The 20,918-nt window shown below is 38.3% G+C and overlaps 1 protein-coding gene across 1 annotated transcript in view; it reads left to right on the forward strand.

Annotated features, from left to right (window-relative positions):
• LOC134535053 (dual specificity testis-specific protein kinase 2) overlaps nucleotides 1-15,829 on the forward strand; it is a 64,567-nt gene extending 48,738 nt beyond the window's left edge. The window contains exon 8 of the mRNA XM_063373891.1: nucleotides 5,330-15,829. Coding sequence (XP_063229961.1) covers nucleotides 5,330-6,621 — 1,292 coding nt within the window. The 3' untranslated portion in view covers nucleotides 6,622-15,829. The remainder of the gene's footprint in view (nucleotides 1-5,329) is intronic.
• The last annotated feature ends 5,089 nt before the right edge of the window (nucleotides 15,830-20,918 follow it).

A 20,918-nucleotide genomic window follows, 5' to 3' on the forward strand; every position in this document is an offset into this window, starting at 1 on the left:
CAGGAATGTAGCAGCAAGGGCTCATGGATTGCTTGTGCATTTGACATTGAGTAAAAACTTAAAACACTTGAATGTGCATCTGGACGTTGAAATAAAGTTTTCCCTGAGAATAAGTCTAGCAGTTATTTCATTCTTGTAGTAGTTGAAGCCTTGTGATCTCTGTGTTTCTGTTCAACACATAAGAGAGCAATGAAAATGCCTTTAAAAACTATCCAATGTCACATCTGGACGTCACTCTACTGATTAATAGGCAAGTCATTTAAAAAATGCTGAAAAATATAAAAAAAAAGTGCATTAAAATTAGAATGGTACTAGATGCATGTGTATCCACTATAAATGTATTACTGATTATAGTGAGCCTGACAGTGTAATATTAGAAGAAAAAGAAATAATTAAAATTTATGTTTTATCAGCATATTTACCGCAATGCAGACTCAATTCACAGTTTTAAAATCACTAGCAGCATCTGTGCCCATGAGTGTGGCAGCCACAACTCATCGTGACTGCATGGCTGAGCTCTGGTCAGACTGGCAAGACCGATGTCTCTATGATTTCTTTACATCTTCTTTGAACTTTGTAAAATGACATGCAAATTAACTGGTTTAGTCAAATTTAAAGGGCTTTAATAAATACGTACAATCTCTCTCAGTGAAATGCATTAAGATAAAAAGATGGCCGGCTTTCCTAAAATCTTGAATGAAACCTATTTTTTAAACCATAATTAATTATTACCTATAAGTAGGAACAGCGATGAAACTGAACAACACTGCAAAGAATGCAAGTTAATACTCCATTTAGCACCAAAAATCTAACTAAAAACATGAATCAAACAGCAATTTGACAAAACTTAACTCAAATTACACAAAAAAAAAACTTTTTTGGTTAGCTCATTGAAAGTCATTTATGTAACATGAATTTTGTACTAACTATAATTTATGATCTAAATGGATTGGAAATAAATTAATATTACATTGTTTGATCATGCATTTATTACATTAGCAACACAATTTTAGATAAATAACACAACATGTTTCAAACACACAAAAATGTGCCAATTAATTTTTCTTTTTCTGAGTAGTTCTCTTCTAGACATGCTTATTATTATTACTAATGATTTTACTGTATATGTTCATCAGGTGTCAATCAAAATAAGACTGTTTTGGTTCAATAAGTATTTTGAAATATTTAAGTAATGAATAAAGACAATATTTAAAAATAAAACCATGAAATATTGTTCCTACGTATAAGACACCCTGCTGAGTAGCTAAGCAGTTAAGGGACTCTAAAGGCTCTGCAGGGGTTGGGTTTGATTATCTACCAACAGCAGAGTATTGCCAGAAACAAATATGTTTTCCTGTTCCTTCTGTCCGTTTCCTCTTTCCTTCTTCCTCTCCACATTACGAGATAACGAGAAAAGTTGAGATTCCCTGAAATGGGGCACTAGCAATACTGCCTTTTCTCTACGTCTCTGTACTGTTCTCACTGGGAACAGCTGAGATCAGGAGAGAATATAATTTAAAAATGGAATATAGGTTTAAAAATGTTTTAAAATCCTAAGAGATATTACCTAATCAATGTATTGCTATCGCACAGGGTTGTTTAAGGAGGCGGATACTGAGTTTGGGCGCCACCACGTGGTTTGTGGGCACGTGGACCCGGCGAGACTCCTTTCTCGGGCCGTGACGTCGCCCAAGTGCAACGAGGCACACAACCCTAATAATGCTTCGCTGGTTCCTAACACCCGCTCTCAGCGGCGGGCACGCTGGTACACTCGTGTAATGCCCTAATCTTTACCTAGGTGGGCTCTAGGCGTCCCACACATCAGACAACTACACCGGGGCACCCGTGACCGAAATAATATACACTCGAGATTCACACCTGAAATTTATTAACCATTCCTCGTCTCTACGTTGTTCATGTGAAGCGGATAAAAAGCCAACGGCAAACAATCGGTTTAGGAGGTGGGCCAGGTCACCACGTGGCCTGACCAAAGAAACGTAACGAAGTTAAATTTAAAATGCTCGAGGAGCTTCAATTCTTATTGAAACAGTCTACCACCGGGAGTAGGCCTCGAAGACAGAAAGAAAGTGATTTAGATTAATATATGCGAAATGGATGCTAACTGATCAGATATTACCAAAAAATGAAGTCGACGAGGTGCGGGAGCGTCCCACTCCGGGCGGCGGAAGAACAAGACTGACTGGTCAACAGGGTGTCATGGCGTCTTCCAACCCTCGAGTTTCCGTTAGCTTGTTAACTTATAATTACTCTAATTACTAACATAGTTTAACCTTTTAAAAATTAGTATAAATTAAATGACAATTTCTGAGACTTCCATCTTATTTCATAACAGAATACTTAATTAAATATTGTCTAAAGATTATTCGTCGGTAGTTCCTGTAGCGGCCACGTGTGGCTGTGTGCCGTCCTTCCTGTGACTTAAGACAAAACACTGAGCGAAATTATAAAAACACACAATACATAGCCCTTTATTTCTTTACTTATTAATTAATATTTTACGTTTCTGGGCCGTCGCCGTGCCTCTAATGCCTCTTGCGGCTCACACGCACACGCACACGCACACGCACACGCACACGCACACGCACACGTCACGGTGGTGGGCGGTTCAAACAAAGGGTGATGGTGCTGGCGGAACAGGGGACACATCGGGCTCAAGGGAGGGCGCAGCCCTGGTTGATGTCAGTATGTAATTGTTTATTTCTTTCGCATTTAACAACTGACCAATCAGTCCTTGTTACATATCTTACATAATTCTTAAAATACATTTTAAAAAAAATAAAATTTATTTATGGTTTATCATTAAAAAAAATTTATCTCCACTCAGTGTACAAAATTAATCCATTATGAACATTATTATAACTTTATGCTGTTTAGTAAATTTATAATCAACAATATATAATATTAGGAGAAATATAAAAATCAATTTATATTGGTTGTCAATAACATAATTATTGAAAAAGCAAAGATACCAAATGTTACTAAGAACAAAAAATATAGTATAATCAAACAAATTCATGGAGGTAATATTCAGAAATGCAAAGAATAATTTGAAATAAATTATTGAAACACAAATACACAAATATAAATTATGTAAATAGTCACATGACTAAAGGAATAATATGCCTCACAGCATGAGACAGTGCAGCTATGCTACACTGTGCCATCTCGCAAGCGGAGAATGTGGCCACTGGTTCAAGGCCTGTGCCACATGACAGCAAGGACGTAACAGCGCACTCATTGAAGGCTGTGCAGCCATGGGTACATTTCGCAACTGAGATGGTTGGGGGAAAGTAGCAAACGCACAATTAAAGTATGCCAACTATAGTGGTCACTCTCCATGTGCCATAGTGTGCCGTTGTGTTACTTCGGCTTGTGGGGGGGTGAGGGGCTGCCCCCCACACAGCAGCTGGAGTGGGAGCGAGGGCCCCCATGATGGGCCTGGCGGGAGAGTTGGTCTCAGACCGAGCTACTGCATGGGAAGGCGCGGGCCATACCGCTGGGTGTCAATTAAGGTGTGTCAGTTCTGCAACAATGTGGCAGCGCTTCCCGCCACGACAGGGACATTAGTGGAGGTGTGGCAGTTGGTAAGGGTGCGGGGGTTGACGAGTTAGTGGTGGCTACTGATTCTTGTCCGACCAATTGTGTAATTTGGTGTATGCCGTTGCGTGTGGTGGGACCCATGCGGCCATTCAGTCTTAGGGGAGAATTATTCCCAGTAGCTCTAGATGCTGAGTGCTATAGCTGCCCTCACCACTGCACGACAAGACTGTTGGAGCACTGCTGGGGGCTGCGAGGGACGAGCTCTAGTCACCGGCCCTCCATTCGGGGCCCATCGTGGGCCAGGGTGGCTGAGAGACAGAGTTGAAGAGTGCTAGGAGGAGGGTCCCCACCGAATGGACACACCGCGTATTTCTAGCTAGCCTTTATCGTGCAAATCTTTACCCACTCTCAATGCTATCCGTTGAGGCATTCGGGGCCTAGAGGTGGCGGCAGGGCTCAGAGGATGGTAGGTTGGGCTTGCTGCTTGCAGAGTTATCCCAGATTTTTGGATTCTAATCACATTTTCCAGACACATTTTAAAATTTTTTCTTAAACTGACCTAAAGCTTTATAGTAGTCATTTTTAACCATGCTACCTACCCGTTGGTTCATAACACGGTACAGAAAGATAAGTCACTTATAAACAGCCTTTTCATATCTATATGGCCATACCGTAGTAACTTTGTTCCATATAGACTGCAAACTTTTTTTTTTTAAGATCTTAGTGAGTGATTTGGTCACTAAACAATCTTAATTATCTTCAACACACTTATACAGCACCCTTAAAGAAACATTGTTTGAATGCTTCTTGCAGTGGTGATGATTGATTCAAGGTGGTATTTTGGACATATGATATGCCATTGTTAAAATTAACCAATGGTGCAAGAGTTGGAAAATTTAAGTTGACATAGCTAAATCTGAAGAAAATGTGTTCACCCATAGACACATTCCTTCAGTACATGCCCGGCTACAACTAACAAAGTAAACAAAATTGCTTCAGATTTAAATTTGCCAACTATTGCACCATTGTTAAACTTTGTTTAGTGTGCTTTGTAATTGTGTAGTGGCTAATTGAAGATGGTGTGACAGTAAACAGCACCGAGTCCTCAGCGTAACAGCCCAAATGCACTTAGTAGTAAACATGTTAAACATGTTACTTGACATTTTATTTACATAAATACAATACTCCCTTGTGGCTCTCCGGATGTTATTAGTTTTATTTGGATTTTGCTCCCTTGTACTGCAACCCGAAACACAACACAGGAATCCCCTGCCCCAAGAGTATCACTTAACCAGGTCTACCACATCTCTGTGACCCCTCAGCCACTCAGAGAGCCTGTGGAATGGCCTAAGTGCTACTAGCTTTCCAGGCTAAAACCGGAGCTGTATCACCGCTCACTGCAAGGCCAGGGTGCCCTCCCAACTTGCTCCAAGTGACAGGAGACACGAAGAGAGACAGGAAGAGAGGCCCCACTCCTGATCGGATTACCACAGAGGGACTGGCGTTAAGTGTCCGGTAGGTGGGGCCTACGGTTGTAGTCGTAGGCGACGTGACTTTTTACGCAGTTGAAATTGCAGGTGATTTAACGGCTCACCCTCCATCACCTAAAATAAACATACTGCCTTCTCTGATAATTTGCAAATTTTTTCCCAACATATGAAGGGCCTCCCTATCTCCCACCCTCCCTTGCGTCCGTCACTGGGTCAGAAGCAGTCTTCCAGAAGCTGAGCGTTGCGTAATTGCTGGTCCGATGTGGTTGGTGTTGCAGTGAGCCACCGACGCTCGCTGTCGGAGGTTGTGTTCCCCCCTCACACGGCGCCCAGCGACAAGGCGCGCTGCCACTTCCTGTCGTCGCGCCCTCCCTCCGAGGAGGAGCTCCTGAAGCACGTGGGCGAGATCATGTGCCGCGAGGATCCGCACTACCAGCCGCCGCCCGTCGCCGAGCGCACCAACCCCTTCGCCGCGCTCTCCCAGTTCCGCGGCGTCAAGAAGATCCTGGGTGGCGTGAACAAGAGCAGCGCCGGCGCCTCCGACCTCTTCTCGTCCTGCTTCGAGCTGCCGTCGCCCTTCTACGGGCCCACGCCGCCCACCACGCCCATCGCCGACCCCTGCTCCCCGCCGGGCTGCCCCTCGCCCCCCGCCCCGTCGCTGTCGCTGCCCGCGTCGCCCACGCTGTCGCGCCGCCGGGGGCCCGAGGCCGGCGCCCGGCCCGGGCCGTCCAAGGCCACCCACGACCCGGCGAGGGCCAAGAAGGCCAGCACCGCCGCCTCCCTGTTCGTGCACCCCCTGTTCAGGAGCTGCGAGGCGTGCCGTGGCACCCAGCTGCGAGGCTGCTCCTCCAGCCTCAGCCTGGTGGACCCCGCCTCGCTGCCCGACACGGCCCTGCGCCGGCACGGCTCCTGCGAGTCGGGCTTCTTCAGCAGCGTGGGCGAGGACTACGGCCCGTCGGCGGCCGAGTGCGTGCCGGCCTCCGCCACGCTGTCCTCCTCCGCCGCCTCCTCGCTCTTCCTGCTGGACGACTCGGCGGTGTCGAGTGGCGAGCTGGGAGACCTGGACGACCCCGCGCCCCCGCGGACCCTCCCCTCGCTGCTGTTCGCCGCCAAGCGCTGCTCGTCCGTGTACACGGACAGCTGGGAGGACGTGTCCAGCCTGGGTGGCGACCCCTGCTGGGAGGAGCGGCCGCAGCAGATCAGCAAGTACGTGGAGTACTTCGAGAGGATCGGCGCCGACATCAACGCCAGCTCGTCGCGGGCGAGGGGGCTGCCCTCCTGCCCCAGGCACCGGCGGGACGACGCCTTGTGCCGCGCGTCGGCGCTGGAGATGGCGCGGCGGCTGGAGAGCACCGGCCTGGACGACGCCGTGCGCTCGTCCAAGATCGCGCTGCTGAGGAGGAAGCTGGAGCGCGGCATGGCCACGGGGAGTGGTTCCTCGGCCAGAGCGACGGTGCCGGGCGTGGAGGGACGCGTAGCTTGCGTCAAGCGGGCGGTCAATGCCACTCAGCGGCTCATGATCTGCGAGGGTGCCGTCAAGTCCAAACTGCCTTTGTTCGACAAGAAGTGAGTTCTTCGAGCAGCAAGTATGTGTGTGTCTTATGTTTAGTTGAACATTCGCGAAGCCCAGGATGCAAAGATGAAGGGTTGATTTCATCCTGAAGTCTGTTCTTGCAATATTTTACTAATAAAGATGCCAATTGTGCTGTGCAAATTTATTTAAACTGAGTGGTTTTTTAATAGTCATTTGTTAAGAAACTAATAATGAGAAAGCAGGCAGTTTGTTAGAAACCTTGTCGCTTACATTAATCTGATACATATCCAGCCAAAGATAAAGATTTAACTTCTAGGCCTAACAAATAGGTGTGTATAGTTACTTTCTGATTAGAATTAGTTTTTTAACTGATAATGATGTAATTTAGCTCCCATTTTAAAGTTTTTTTTTTTAGTATATTCGTTCCTGTTATGAACATGGTTATATTTTTTTTCACTCTTCCGGTGATAAGGATAATTGCAGTGAATGCTTTAGTTTTGGTGCTAGTTGCAAATATGAAGTAGTGCATTTAATTTGTGGCTTTGCCGAGTACTTCAGAATAGCAAGCAGTGGTATTCTTCACCTTTCGTCTTAATTGTGGCTTACTCTTGGACACAGTCTTTTAAGAGCTTGCTTGGTGATAAATGTCACACTAGAAGAATACTACAGTTGTCATGTCGTGGTGGCATGGATTGGCGTAGCAGTTTGTTCAGTAGGTCACAAAATCTCTTAAAACAGTTGCATTGGCCTCAAATGGGAGCTACGTTCTTCAGTATTGTGTTTATTTGTCTATTTATTTATTTCTATTACAGTACTTCAGCACTACTCGGTAAGGAGCATGTTGTGACCTTAATAAATTTGCATTGGAGTGTTAGCCATGTTAATGAAATTACTGTTATTAATGTTGTTGAGTGTTTGTGAATGCGTTGAAATGAATTTTACATATCTAGTTACTAATTTGTAGCAAGGTGTTTTAAATACTACACAGTCATACCATCTGACACTTATTCATTACTTGTTGTGTGTTTTTGTATGTGAGCATACTGTCCTCCTGTCCATTGAACAGGTAAAGATGCTAAATTTATTTTTTATGTTAATATCCCCTCCCCCCTTTCTCCCACCTCACGCCCCCTCAAGTTTTGTGAGCATAATATTAAATCTTTTGTCAGCTTGCATTATAAAAACAGTTTTGTGACAAACTTTATACATGCAGGAAGCAAATGGTGGCATGAGAATCATAGATGTAGTAAATGCTGAAATTATATACAAAAGATTTTTCTTTATTTTGTATATGTGACAATCTCATATCTTACTAAGGTTATTGCAGCAGTAAAAAAAATTAAAACATGTATACAAGTACTTAGGATAAGTTTCATTAACTTTAATAATTTTATAGGAGAGAGTTTAGGTCAGAAAGCCTTACTTCACAGAGTTTTTTTATTTATAAAAAGCTCTGTTTACTAGTCCACCAGAATATGGTGCGCTTAATTGATAACAATTGGTGCTCCTTATTGCTTTGTTAATTGGACACAATAAAATATTTATAAATAATTAAATGTATACTTCTCCTTGGTGGTTAATTATTTTGTAACTTCTTTCCTCGTAACAACAAAATATGTTATTTAGACTGTCGGTCTCAGTACACATATTTTTGATGGAGAACAAAGCTCTGTTGGGTGTAACATCTGCTTCAGAAGCAATTGCCAATCTTTGTATCTTGCATGTCTCCTTTCCATTAATATTCTGAGCACCTTTTGTACGTACAGACAGTGTTTCACTTCCACGTGTGTACTCTATTATCGCCCAGCTGTGGACACCACGCACGCGTGCCTTGCCGAAGTTCTCGTCAATACTCACTGTTCCTCTTCAGTTTCACCCGCTGCTTGCTTGTGCAGTTCACTTGCAAGGTGTGGATCCTGGAACACATCCATCAACGTGGTTTTTGTCCTGTGGCTCTTTCTTGTCCTCATCTGGTTCCACTCTTATCTCCCGTTCGTTCATTCATATTTTTCCCTCTTGCACTCATTTTCTGTTCCTCAGTTACAGGTTACAGCCAAATCAAAACTTTACCAAAGACAGTTGCTGTATTTTATTATATTGCTCCATTTATAGTTTGTTCGTTGTACTTTCGTATGTAATTTTTTTTGCACTAAAATGGCATTTCTCGCAACAGCTTCGTTTTACCCCAAATCATTTGACTTTGTAAGGAAATAGGGTGAAGAGTTCCTCATTCTAGAGTTACACATTCTGTTGCTGTCATAGAAGGTTTTAACAAATGACTCTGTTGTAGCACATAAACATACAACAATATTATTACCTCAGTTTGTGTGTTATTTCTCATACCAAATGAGTATAATTATTTTCTCATCAAGGAAAAATAATAAATGCAATTGATTTTGGTCATTGGCACCATGTTGGTGGATACATCAGTCTTCCTTACCAAAAAATAACCTGCATGTATAAAGTTGTTCTCATTTTTTATGTGAGTGTTCATGCGAAGCGGCAATCTGTTTCCTAGTAGAACCAATACGTCCCAACTTTACCGTATTTACCCGTGTACGGGTCGCAGATCTTTAGCCAATTTTTTTGTTTATTAAAATGTACTGTGACCCATATGCGAAAATTTTCATTTTGGGTAAAAAAAAAATTAACATTGCACTGTTGTGGTTGACTATATGTTTCAATAACTAACCTGTGTTGGTTTTTAATAAGTATATCACAAGTAAATATAAATATTTTTATTAAAATGTCTCAGCAGTGAGAGTGAAGCATCATTAACTGCGCTGTTAAGCCACCCCCTCCCTCGTCATCATGAACTGGCACCGTACACAATTATCATGTCTATCTCTGCAGGTTTTTGTGACACAACTGTGCGTTTTTTGCATCAGATTTTGTACGCTCTCTACTGCAACATTTCATTCATGGCAAAAATTGCCGTAAGAGGTGCGCATGTTTTTATTGAAGAAACTGACAAAAAAAATTTGACAAGAAACTAGCCTGCTGTCTTTTCTCTCTTGGGGAAGGCGGGAAGGGGAACATGGGTATATAAAGTAGCATTTTTTTTTTCCTTTGTATTTTTTGTTAGATAGTGCTAGGGTGAAGGGGGGAGGATGGACCATAGAGGATGAAGAGGGAAAAGACAAAGGGAAGGACATCAGTACCATTTTTACTTAACAGTAAGCTGAGACACGGACCATAAAGACTTCACTTGTATTCTAGAGAAGACAGTTTTATGGCGCGACTCATTCGAGGGTGACCCTTACAGTGAAAATGTTAGATTTTTGCCCAAAATTAAGGGTGCGACCGATACGAAGGGGCGACTTTTCTGCGGGTAAATACGGTAACTGATTTTTTGGCTCGTCGGCATGAATTGATGAGAACCTATGTGGGAGCAGGTTCAACAAGACACTACACCTGTTAATCTCTGCAATCTGCCAGTTGTGTTGTTGAAGCACCAACTATTGTCCAGGGTGCAACTCCTTGTTTTGTCTTCCAGTGACCTTGTCTCGTTGTGGATGGTGTTCAACATATCATAAGCGTGATAGTGTGGGTAGCTGTTGAACATTGTGATTTGTTTGCTTACCTCATAAGGCATTACCTCTGTGGGAAATGGTGTGGCCTTCTTTAACCACAACTTCGTATGTATTTTTAAAAGTTCCGCAGAAGGAATTTGGTTTATGACATCCTTAAAACAACATAGTGAAACTTTGTGTATTCTTGAATCACATTTTTCAATAGGCAGGCTACAGTATTTGTTTGTGTTTTTGAAAGGTTGATTCAAATATTTGTAATAAAAAAATAATTGTACTATTTTAATCAAGGATTTTTTTAATTGGTGTATGAATTTTAAAAAAAATATTGGTACAATTTGGAAAACTTTACTTGCAATTAAATAGCAGTGTAAATGAAATTCTAGAAACTTCTAAACTTATTCCAACAATAAGATAACCTAGTGAATCTTGGTATATTTAATTGGGGTTAAGTAAAAAGGAAATTGGAGTCACAGATGTTTTAGTGCAAATCACTGAATGGTTTTTCAATGGTAAATTAAAATGCTATTATTTTATGAGGGCTAGAACAAATATTTAATGTGATGTAATCCTGTCCAATTATATTATCAATTCTGAAAATACTTTGTGTATTTTATGTTTTGAATGTGTGTTATTACTCATATTGTATAAAACTACCAAGTTTGGTTACTGTGTTTGGCATTATTGGGAAATAATATCATAGTAACATTATTTTATTGTTCAACTTTTTGATTTGTGCATTATTTAGATATTTCTTTACAAGTTGTCTTTGTGATTTAACTTATAGTTTAATTTAGTTTGTTTGCAGTTTTGTTCAGTGTGATCTAGCCTCTCTTTGAAGATAACCGTCATTGCCAGTTGAATGTGGTTGTTTCTTCACAGGTATAATGTTTTTTTAACAGCAGTGAACTTGGTTGGCAGCTTCCTTTAGGGTTCTAAGGAGTGCAGCTCTTGCTTTCAAAAGTTTCTTATTAAATAAGTATATTGTTAGTGACCGTTTATAGTTGTAATATTTTTTTTATACATTGCAAACTGCCAGTGTGAATGATTCCACTCGTACATATGCTAACGTACACCTATGTGTATCACGCCAGCATGTCGAACGAGCATTGTCGCTTTGGCTTGCAGCCCAGGTGTCTTTGTCTGATCCTTGCTAATGCGTCGAACAGTTGATCAAGTGTAAAGATACTCAGTTTCGTTGATGATATTAACTACCTTATAGTTGTACATACAAATGTGGCAGCTCAAGTATTGTTTTCCTTCAGTTTTAATGTGCAGGAATTGTTCACGATTCATTTTCTTTGAGTGAATCGACCTGTGCCCCGTGCCGTCGTTTTTCCCCGCTGAGTCACCACAGTGCAGTAAGATCAGAGGTCCGTAGCTTATATTATCTATATTTGTTTGTGTATCCTGCTTATTTAACGTATTTTGCAAGTGCATGACAATCTCGTACACTTATGATGGTTGTGAGGGAAAAATATATATACGTCCTTTTGTTTTAACTTTTGTTAACTGGTTTTCATTTGATGTGCAAAATAAAACCATAAAAAATAAAAAATAAAAAATTTGTGGTTAGACATTAACAATAGAGTTAGAAAAATCGTAAAATAGATATTCTCACATGATTTTGGCAAACAAATTTAAAAAAAAAAAAAAAAAAGATACTTCAACTGAAGGAAGACGGAAATAAATATGCGTGCTTATTTTATTACCAGTTAGGTGGTAAAAGTATTAGACTATTGAAAGTTATTTTTCCGACATAAGAAAATTTCTTGAATGTACGTGATCCATAATTGTTTCATAGAGCATGTACTAGGTATGTAGCTGCAACATTACGTCCAAAACATGTTTATGATCTTGGTAATTCATTCGTGCTTACTTTTGGGCAACAAAGTGTATATTTACTCAAATTTGAATCATGCGCAGTGGGAATGTATCTTGCAGGCTCTAACGTGTCCCCATCCCCGGGGTGGAACTGCATCTTGTCAGCAGCTTCATTTAACATTTAACATTTAACTTTAAAAAATTTCTGAAAACAGCGCCTGACCATTTACCTCAGCTCCAACCACAACTAGTAATGGGCCAAAAACAAACATACAAGCATTTGACTGGTAAATAAGTCAAAAGAAAGCAAGACATTTAGGATGCATGATAGTAGTAAATGGAATTCAAACTCACTAAAAAAGTTGCTAAACATTTAATATAAATAATAAGATATAAACAAATGTGGAAACAAACAATCTACGTATTGGCAAACAATTTAAAATTACTTTTACAATGGATTTATCAAAGAATTACCAACTAACATTTAATTGCATGTGCAAGAGACAAAGCAATAATTCAATTATAAATTATTTGTTTCTCTAGCCACACATAAGCAAACTAGATTATTCTGCCAAGTATGACAAAAAAATACCATAACTTTAATAGGTACAAATTGTTTAGACACTTGAAAGCATCTTAAAAATATTTACTAAAATTATTATAAACGTTTGTAGATACAACGTAATTTGGGGAGCTTAAAAAAATATTAAACTATTTGTTACACAAAAAAGTCTAACTAAAAGATTACTAAAAAGTTATGCCAGCATAATCAACTTAAAAGAAAGGTCCATTGTGATTCATGATGTATTTCATGTGCAGAAACGTCTTAAAAAACATCACAGTTATCTGTGATTTCGAAACGGGCCATGCCCATTAATTTCTCTTTAAAATACACAAACGGTTTTGTTTGGGTTTCAATGGCTTTTAAGTCGGCAAATAGGGAGGCTGCCCCTCCCCCCCTCCCCCTTACTTGTAATTGCTAAGTCCAGAGTTTGGAACAGCATTCGCTTGAGCGAAGTAAGTCATGCCTCAAGTTGCAGTAGGTAAAAAGGACACAAAAACACTGTTAAATACTTGAGCAGGTTTCACTGTCTGCTTCCTTGTAGCAGCCCAACATGTTTTTTTTTCACAATTCCGCTGGCAAATATCCACTTCAAATTTTGACACGGAAATCTTGCTCGCGCAACTTGTAAAGTACAGGAACGTAACTTGGCTAAACGTTCTGCTATTAAGTTCGTTACACATCCTTGTATACACAATAACCTTTATTAAAGTTTCATTCACTGCATTGTACCGAATACGCCTTAGAAACCTGTGTGGCACACTGTCTGCGTGCCACAATCGCCGGCCTCGGTTTTGACTGCCTCACATCCATACCCACACACTGGCTGTGCCTCACGCCAAAACATCACTGGTACTTTCGGGAGTTTATATTTGCACATGTGAATACAAATATAAATAACAATAAATGCTTAAAGTGTCTATGCTCCCCAAAAAAATTATATATAAATAACATTACCATTTAAAAGTTAGATGAAAAGTTAAGTATAGACTTAAACTAAAATAAAGTGTCTATTTCTCCGAGCTTCCAGCTCATTCCAGTCTTTTTAAAGTTATTGCCAACCTGATATATTAGGAACCAAATTTACCAGAATTAAATAAAATTAAGTTATTAACAAGTAAAGGGAATAAACTAAATTACAAGAGTAATTAAATAAAACTGATTTTATTAAAATAATCAGAAAATAAGTTCAATAATTAAGAAATGAAATACAGTTGGAGGTGAGGTGGATTTATGCTGTTAGATATTCGTTTAAAATTAAAACTTGTTGTTTATAAAGTGAAAGTTACAAAGTTGGCAGTCGGAGCGCACTTGTATCCTGAGCTGGGTGGAATGGTTACCCCAATGTGGGTGGGCTGCAGACTTGACAATAATGACATCAGAAAAATTACAATAACTTTTAGTTTCCCTGGTTTTTCCTTGGGTTTTGATTGTCTAATTTGGTTTAAGTGACTGACGGTTACATAGGTGTATGTATTTTTCGTTCTTTATTATGTAATGTTACTAAACGTAGAAAATTGTAGCTCCTGTGAAAAATTAATTTAAAAATGCCAAAACGAAAATTGTATTTTTGTTTATATCTAGTGTTGTTGATTACTCCGCTAAACAGTGTTTTTCAATTTCCACTGGATTTCAAAACCCTAAAGTGGGAATGCCATGAAGTCTTGGCGAAATTGTGAAGTAAATATAATTGAAAACCAGAAAGTATTAATGCATGGTTATGATACTAGCTATAAGAGTATAATGAAATATTTAAAAAACAATTTTCCATGAATACTTACTTGTTTTCAATTCTCTAAATGACACTGTTTTCCCTGTATTCAAAGCACTTCAGGACTACATATTTTCCAGAATCCAGTAAATAGTTTAAATTCCATTTTTTTTTTCTCAATAATTTTAACAATTTAACAATTTTAAAGAACATTTTAAATTTACCTGACAAACATTTCACTTCAATTACAATCACCTAAATACTACCAAATCCGCAAAAAAAAAAAACCATTACATAACATACCCTTCTTGGATGATTCATACAAGGTTAAATAATACAAAATACATAAAACCACACAAAAATCTCACTTTTTCCTAGTCATCATAAATGCTTAATGAGACTCATTCACACACTAATATTCTTAGAAAAAAAAATCTGTTGTACAAAGAATGCAGTACGTATGTACTAGGTTAAATAATAGTGAAATATGACACAATTTCATATAGTTAGTCTCTAAAAAAACTTGCTGCTACATTTTCTGCAATGACAAAATCAATATATACGTGACATACTAGATCTGTGAATAACATTAATCATACATTCACAACTGTAAATTTGCTCCACCTTGTACATATTCTAGAATTTTATCCAAACCTTAAATTTAAGAAAACATAAATGTTCAAGTACACAATGAAAAAAAATCAAAGAATAGAATACAAAAATCAATATAAACAATTATTTTACATATTTGAATTTTATCTGAAATTATTACAAAACTATTTAACACCATGAGCTATTAGATTTTTTTTTATTTTTCTCCCAAGGAGACAAATCACAAATCTCGTAAAAATAATATATGTATTTCAGGATCATGGAAATGGTAAGAAAACATAATCTTTCCAGCAAATATTGACAATTGCAGGAGCCGCTAATTTTCCACATGTACCCTATTATTTTTATGTTGTTGGTTGTTCATTCTGCCGTGTCCATGTTGTCGACCGTGCAAGAGAGCCGTGTTGTGAAACTACGAGACTGCACCCAACGTTTGCTCCATGAGTACGATTCTTAGTTTTGGTTCGCTTGTTTCTGCTGAGTAGAGCTCTTTGTCATCTTTTTTTTTTTTGTACAGTATGCACTGTAATAATGTACTAATTAAAATTAACAGCAACAGGAAACCAAAGTACAATGTCTTAGATAAAATATCAGCACGTATACAGAGTGTAATAAAATGAGACTTACTGTGTTATAAAAATGTTTATATTTTAGTTGAGTGTAAGGTACATCTGAATTTATTTTACGATAGTGACTACAGTATGTACCTAACACTAGTGTGTAAACAGTTTATTCTAGGCAGTTGGGCATGTATTTTGTTGATCATTGTTATTTTTCTGATTTCTTGTTTTCACTTTTGTGTCTAGTCAGTTTCCTTTGAAATGTTTCAATACATATTTAGGTTGTTGGATTTCCTCTGAGAATGTCAATTTCAACTGTTATATGCCAAGTAAAAGGGTACGTATGTTTGAAAGTGAGTTGTTTAATCTGTACACTTGTTTTCAAAATGTGTAAGGTTTTTATATGTAAGGAATATTGAGAAAATAAACTAAATGAAAAAATGAATATTAGTAGTGCTTGTCATTTTTGGGGCTATTTATCCGATGCAAGGTGCTGGTTGCTGAATACATGCCGCTTCTGACATCTCGCTACTCAAGTCTTTGTTACGATTTATTTAATTATTATTTTAATTTAGTTGGAGGGGGAAACAGCATGCACAATGAAATAAAATTATATAAATTAATTTACTTCTGCAAAAAAAAGTCTATTGATCCTGCATGCAGTTATGGAGAGGTAAAAAGTATACAACTTTTTTCAGTCAATTTTTTTTTCTCATCCCGACCAATTAGAGTTGAGAGTAGTGACATCATAAAATCCTTGGCAATTTTCAAAATTGTTTCTTAGTCCCTTTTCCACTTTTGTAATGACAGCAACACCTAAATTGCTTGATTTAGACACAGCATCATGCAGATCCTTAAAATAAAGTCAAAAATCATTCCTGCAAACAAAAGAAAATAATGTGAAAGCAAGCAGCAGGTAAACAGGTTCTATCCCCCTCCTCTTTCCCCAAAATTAAATTCAGTGTACGGTCTGTTAGCAGTGAGCCAATTTTTTCTAATAGCTCTATGCTAAACCGAACTTTCAAAAATAAATTTACTCTTCAAGCTTTTATATTATTTATTTTAAGACAAAAAAAAATTTATTTTATTTTTAAAATCTATCTTTATCTAGTTTTTACTCAATGACTTGGAAAAGTAGGTAACTCAATAAACTAAGTAATCTCTTGGCTAGGTCTGCCACTATTGTTGTTTCAAGCTTATCAAAACTTTGATTCCTTATGCGAGTACCAAAGTCAGTAGTTAGTTAGTTACCTTTGCAGGATTCTTCTATTCATTTCTTTTCACAAGTTCAAAATTTTTCAACACAACTTAGTTTAGTAACTGTTTGGCTGAGGAAATATAACGTCTTCAATATTATATAGTCGACTATCAATTCGGTCACAATATAATAAATATTTTATATAATTTTCTAATTATCTCTTCTGATAATAAATTAGACATCTTCCATAGAGTTTTACTAATATTTTGTACTCAACACCATCAAATGTTTGAAAATTGCAGACAAAACTAGTTTTGAGGTTCAACTAAACATTTCAAACTACTGTGCTGGGAAACCTCATTAATCTGAACAGACTTTATAGTATCAACAATTATTTATAAATTACATTAATTTTACAAATGCCTTAATACATAATACATACTTAAGTAACTTTTCAAATCGAAAACCACGCCTTACAATATCCTGCCTAAAAATGAAAATCTATGAAAAATATTAGACATATAACTTTTTAATTAACTTAAAATCTTTAAATACAAAATTTTGATTATAACCAAGCTCAGTATTGGGTGTTAAGAAAAACTTGAAAATCGAAGATCCAAAACATTGATGAAATGTTAGATTGAAAAGTAAAAGTTAACTAAAAACAAATTCATAGAGATAAAACCTGAAAATGCAAGGAATATTTTTAGAATAAATATTGAAACTGAAATGTGCCTTTATTCTCCAGCAATCACATGACTTAAGGATGAATATTCCTCACAACTTACAAGGATAACCTTTAGCAGGAATGCAAAACTGTATAATTGTTCCTGTGTGGCCAGAGAGTTTTGCTCGTGGGTTTTAACCGACAAGTCATCTCTGGATAGGGTGCTTGTCTGTTGTATACTGCCCATATTTTTGCCTATTTGCATGGAATAAACATAAAACTTAAAAATATACAAAATGTTTTCCATAAACCACAGTTTTAACATTTATGTTTTATCTACACCATGTCACGCTCACGATTTTGCAAGCGAAAGCAGGCCCCCTTGTCAACCCCCCACCCAGTAGCGGATACAGAGGGGGGGCAAAGGGGCTCAAGCCCCCTCCAAAAGCATCTGGGTTCACTGTTGTTTTAGTGTTTGCCTTGATAAAGCCTAGCCTCAGCTGGGTCAAGCCCCTCCCAAACCAAAATCCTGGATCCGCCACTGCCCCCACCCCCAACCCGATATCTACGCCCATGGCCTTTAGGCATATAGTTTGCGAATAATACACATTTATGGAATTGCGACCCATTCATTGAAAGTTTTCAAAGTGGATAAAACAATACAAGATGGTACAAAGAGCAACTTGTATATTTGAGGATCTGAAATGAACATTAAATCAAAAATTATTTACCTGTGCCCGTTTTTACACCTCCTCTTATAATACATTCTTTGAATGTTTCATGCAATGGGGAAGATTGAAATCATGACAACTGCATTCATGTTCGTCATGTTTGCAATAGTGTAGCACAATTTAAATTAAACACAAAACGCCGAAATTCGATAGCTTTGAGCGTCCACTCCATAGAGGTATAATATGGTCCACTATGTACTAGTAGGTACTTTATTTACTCTATGGACGCACTAACATGGACAACCTCGTCCATGTTGGGGTTTGCACACGTGACTTGACCAAACAACCAATAACAAAAAACTTTAAAATTACAGCAAATAACTAACGATGTTGAACATAAGAAAAATGTCCATGGAACTTTGCGACTTTTACACGACGCGGTATTTCACCTCTCTCTCTTTCTCTCTTTCACAGACCGATAAAGTATTTCAGAACTGAAAAGGTCCATCACCGTGTTCTCGGACAGTTGTTGAATGGACGTGCGTCACTCGGCCAGCTCCACAAGCCGATATCTATATCTATGATAGTTGTTCGCGTGGCAAATCACTTCACCAAGGTTGGGTTCATCAACTGTAGGGAAATCTTGGTCGTACATAATGCACGGAAGTCGCAAGCAAGACGTTTTCAAATTGTGCAAAGTTGTAAACAAAATTTATTTCCTGGGCTTCTTTTGATAATTCACGTTCATCATGAAAAATAAAACTGTCAACAATTTCACATAAAATTGGCATTTTCTTTCACTGTGCGAAAGTTTGACAAGAAAAAACGTCATGTGTGTACCTAATGAAATCAAAATTGTGGCCGCCTATGCACATAGCATCTCTGATCTCCGTCTTGGAAAAGTTTTCGGATCAAGCCGCTTCAAATACGGAAGGCGGAAACGCAGGAAGTCGATAGTCGGGTGATGTTTGCATTGCAATTTTGCGTCGTTTATAGAAGAGCATTTGAAAATATCGTTATTGAACTTTTTGCGTCGCACTTGTTTTGCTAATATTATTAGGTAATCCGGCCTAAAGAAGGGTTTACGAAGAAAATCTTAAGAATTATGCACTCAAACCGTACGCCGACATACAGTTGAGTAGGCTAATAATGTTAATATGTACCGTACTGCGCAGGGCCGCCGAGAGGGGGGGGCAAAAGGGGCAAATGCCCAGGGGCCCGGTAGCCTTAGGGGCCCGGGCGCATGCTGGGAAGTGGAAAATAAATGGCTGGAAAAACCATTTTCCCTGCTATCAAAACATCTTGTACAATATATATATATATATATATATATATATATATATATATATATAATCAATGTGATCACCAATGCAACATTTGTAACTACAGGTTGAGAAAAATACTACTACGACCAAACATTTATTCCGGGAAAAGGAGGGGGGCGAAATGCTACTCTCGTTCCCCCAAGCATAACAGCATGGGGGCGACTCGCCCCTGCTGTCCCCCCTGTTCCGACCTCCCTGTAACGTTCCCATTCGTTACAGGGAGGTCGGAACAGGGGGGACAGCAGGGGCGAGTCGCCCCCATGCTGTTATGCTTGGGGGAACGAGAGTAGCATTTCGCCCCCCTCCTTTTCCCGGAATAAATGTTTGGTCGTAGTAGTATTTTTCTCAACCTGTAGTTACAAATGTTGCATTGTTGATCACATTGATTAGAAAATCAAATTTATGATTTTCAATATACTGTAAAATGATTGTAAATTCCTAGCTGGTATTTTATTTAAATTGTACTACATCTACTGTCAGAGTAGTATTTAATACATACTACGTCATCAAATTCTTGGAATGGTATATTTAATATTTTGGTTCGGAAACTCATTAAATAGCACAATTTTGCATCTAAAATTCCAAATTTTTCCGGGGGAGGGCCCGCTCTATGACTGAGGTAAGTGTGATACATCTGTTCGGCCCCTCACTAATGAAAACGTTCCGACGTCCCTGGAACGTTATAAATAATTAATATGTATTACAAATTTTTCAATTAAATGAACGTGGTTCAGTGTGTTTGATGTTTTCGAAGTAATAAAATTGATTATTACTTTACATTATTTTAATAATATTTACTTTCAGAATAAATTATTATACTTATGTATTTTAAACACTCATATAATAATGCAATTTCTGATTACCATTTAAGATTTTTGGTTTTTTTTAGCAACATTTACATCAAAATTAATTATTATTTGTATTTTGATGGTATTAACAATGTAAAAGTGCACTGAGATAATACATGCAAATGCTATCTTTCTTTTTTGCGTAACTAGGAAATCGTTATGTATGTTCAAATGAAGTATGCAATTTTACGATACCATATATATTTATGGTATAGGCCTACGTAGTAGTGGTATGCAAAAAAAAAAAGGAAGGGGGCCTACTACCCCAGCTGCCCAGGGGCCCACAAATTTTCACAGCGGCCCTGGTACTGCGAATAACCAGTTATTGATTGAATAAGTGTTCGTTAATTCCAGTCAATGTAAACGAGCGAGAATACTGTCACGTTACAGAAACTGAATTGTTGTATTTGTGGGTATCGTCGGCATTTTGAAGTGCATTTCGGTAAGAAATCGTTGCCGGTTGAAAATTTGTTCAACAAAACATTTATCCACAGTGACATTGGTTAGGAACCTCCTTGATATACCAGACATATGGCTACGATTGAACCTAAAAATTGCAACATTTAAGCTCGTAACCCAGAATTGTTACACAAATTACAATCACAAATATTCAACTTGAAATACTATTTTATTTAATGCATAATATAATCTATTCCAAGCCACCATACAGTTAAAAATCAATAGATTCGTGAATTATTGTAAATACATTCTTATATAATCGTATAATAGCAAAAATCAACCAGAAATACTTTGGAATAATCAATTTCCGAAATCATAAAAGAAAAAAATCCAATCAGAGCTTTTTATTTCCTGCAATTTTCTTCT

Source organism: Bacillus rossius, chromosome 8, assembly GCF_032445375.1.
Source record: "Bacillus rossius redtenbacheri isolate Brsri chromosome 8, Brsri_v3, whole genome shotgun sequence".
NCBI lineage: Eukaryota > Metazoa > Arthropoda > Insecta > Phasmatodea > Bacillidae > Bacillus > Bacillus rossius.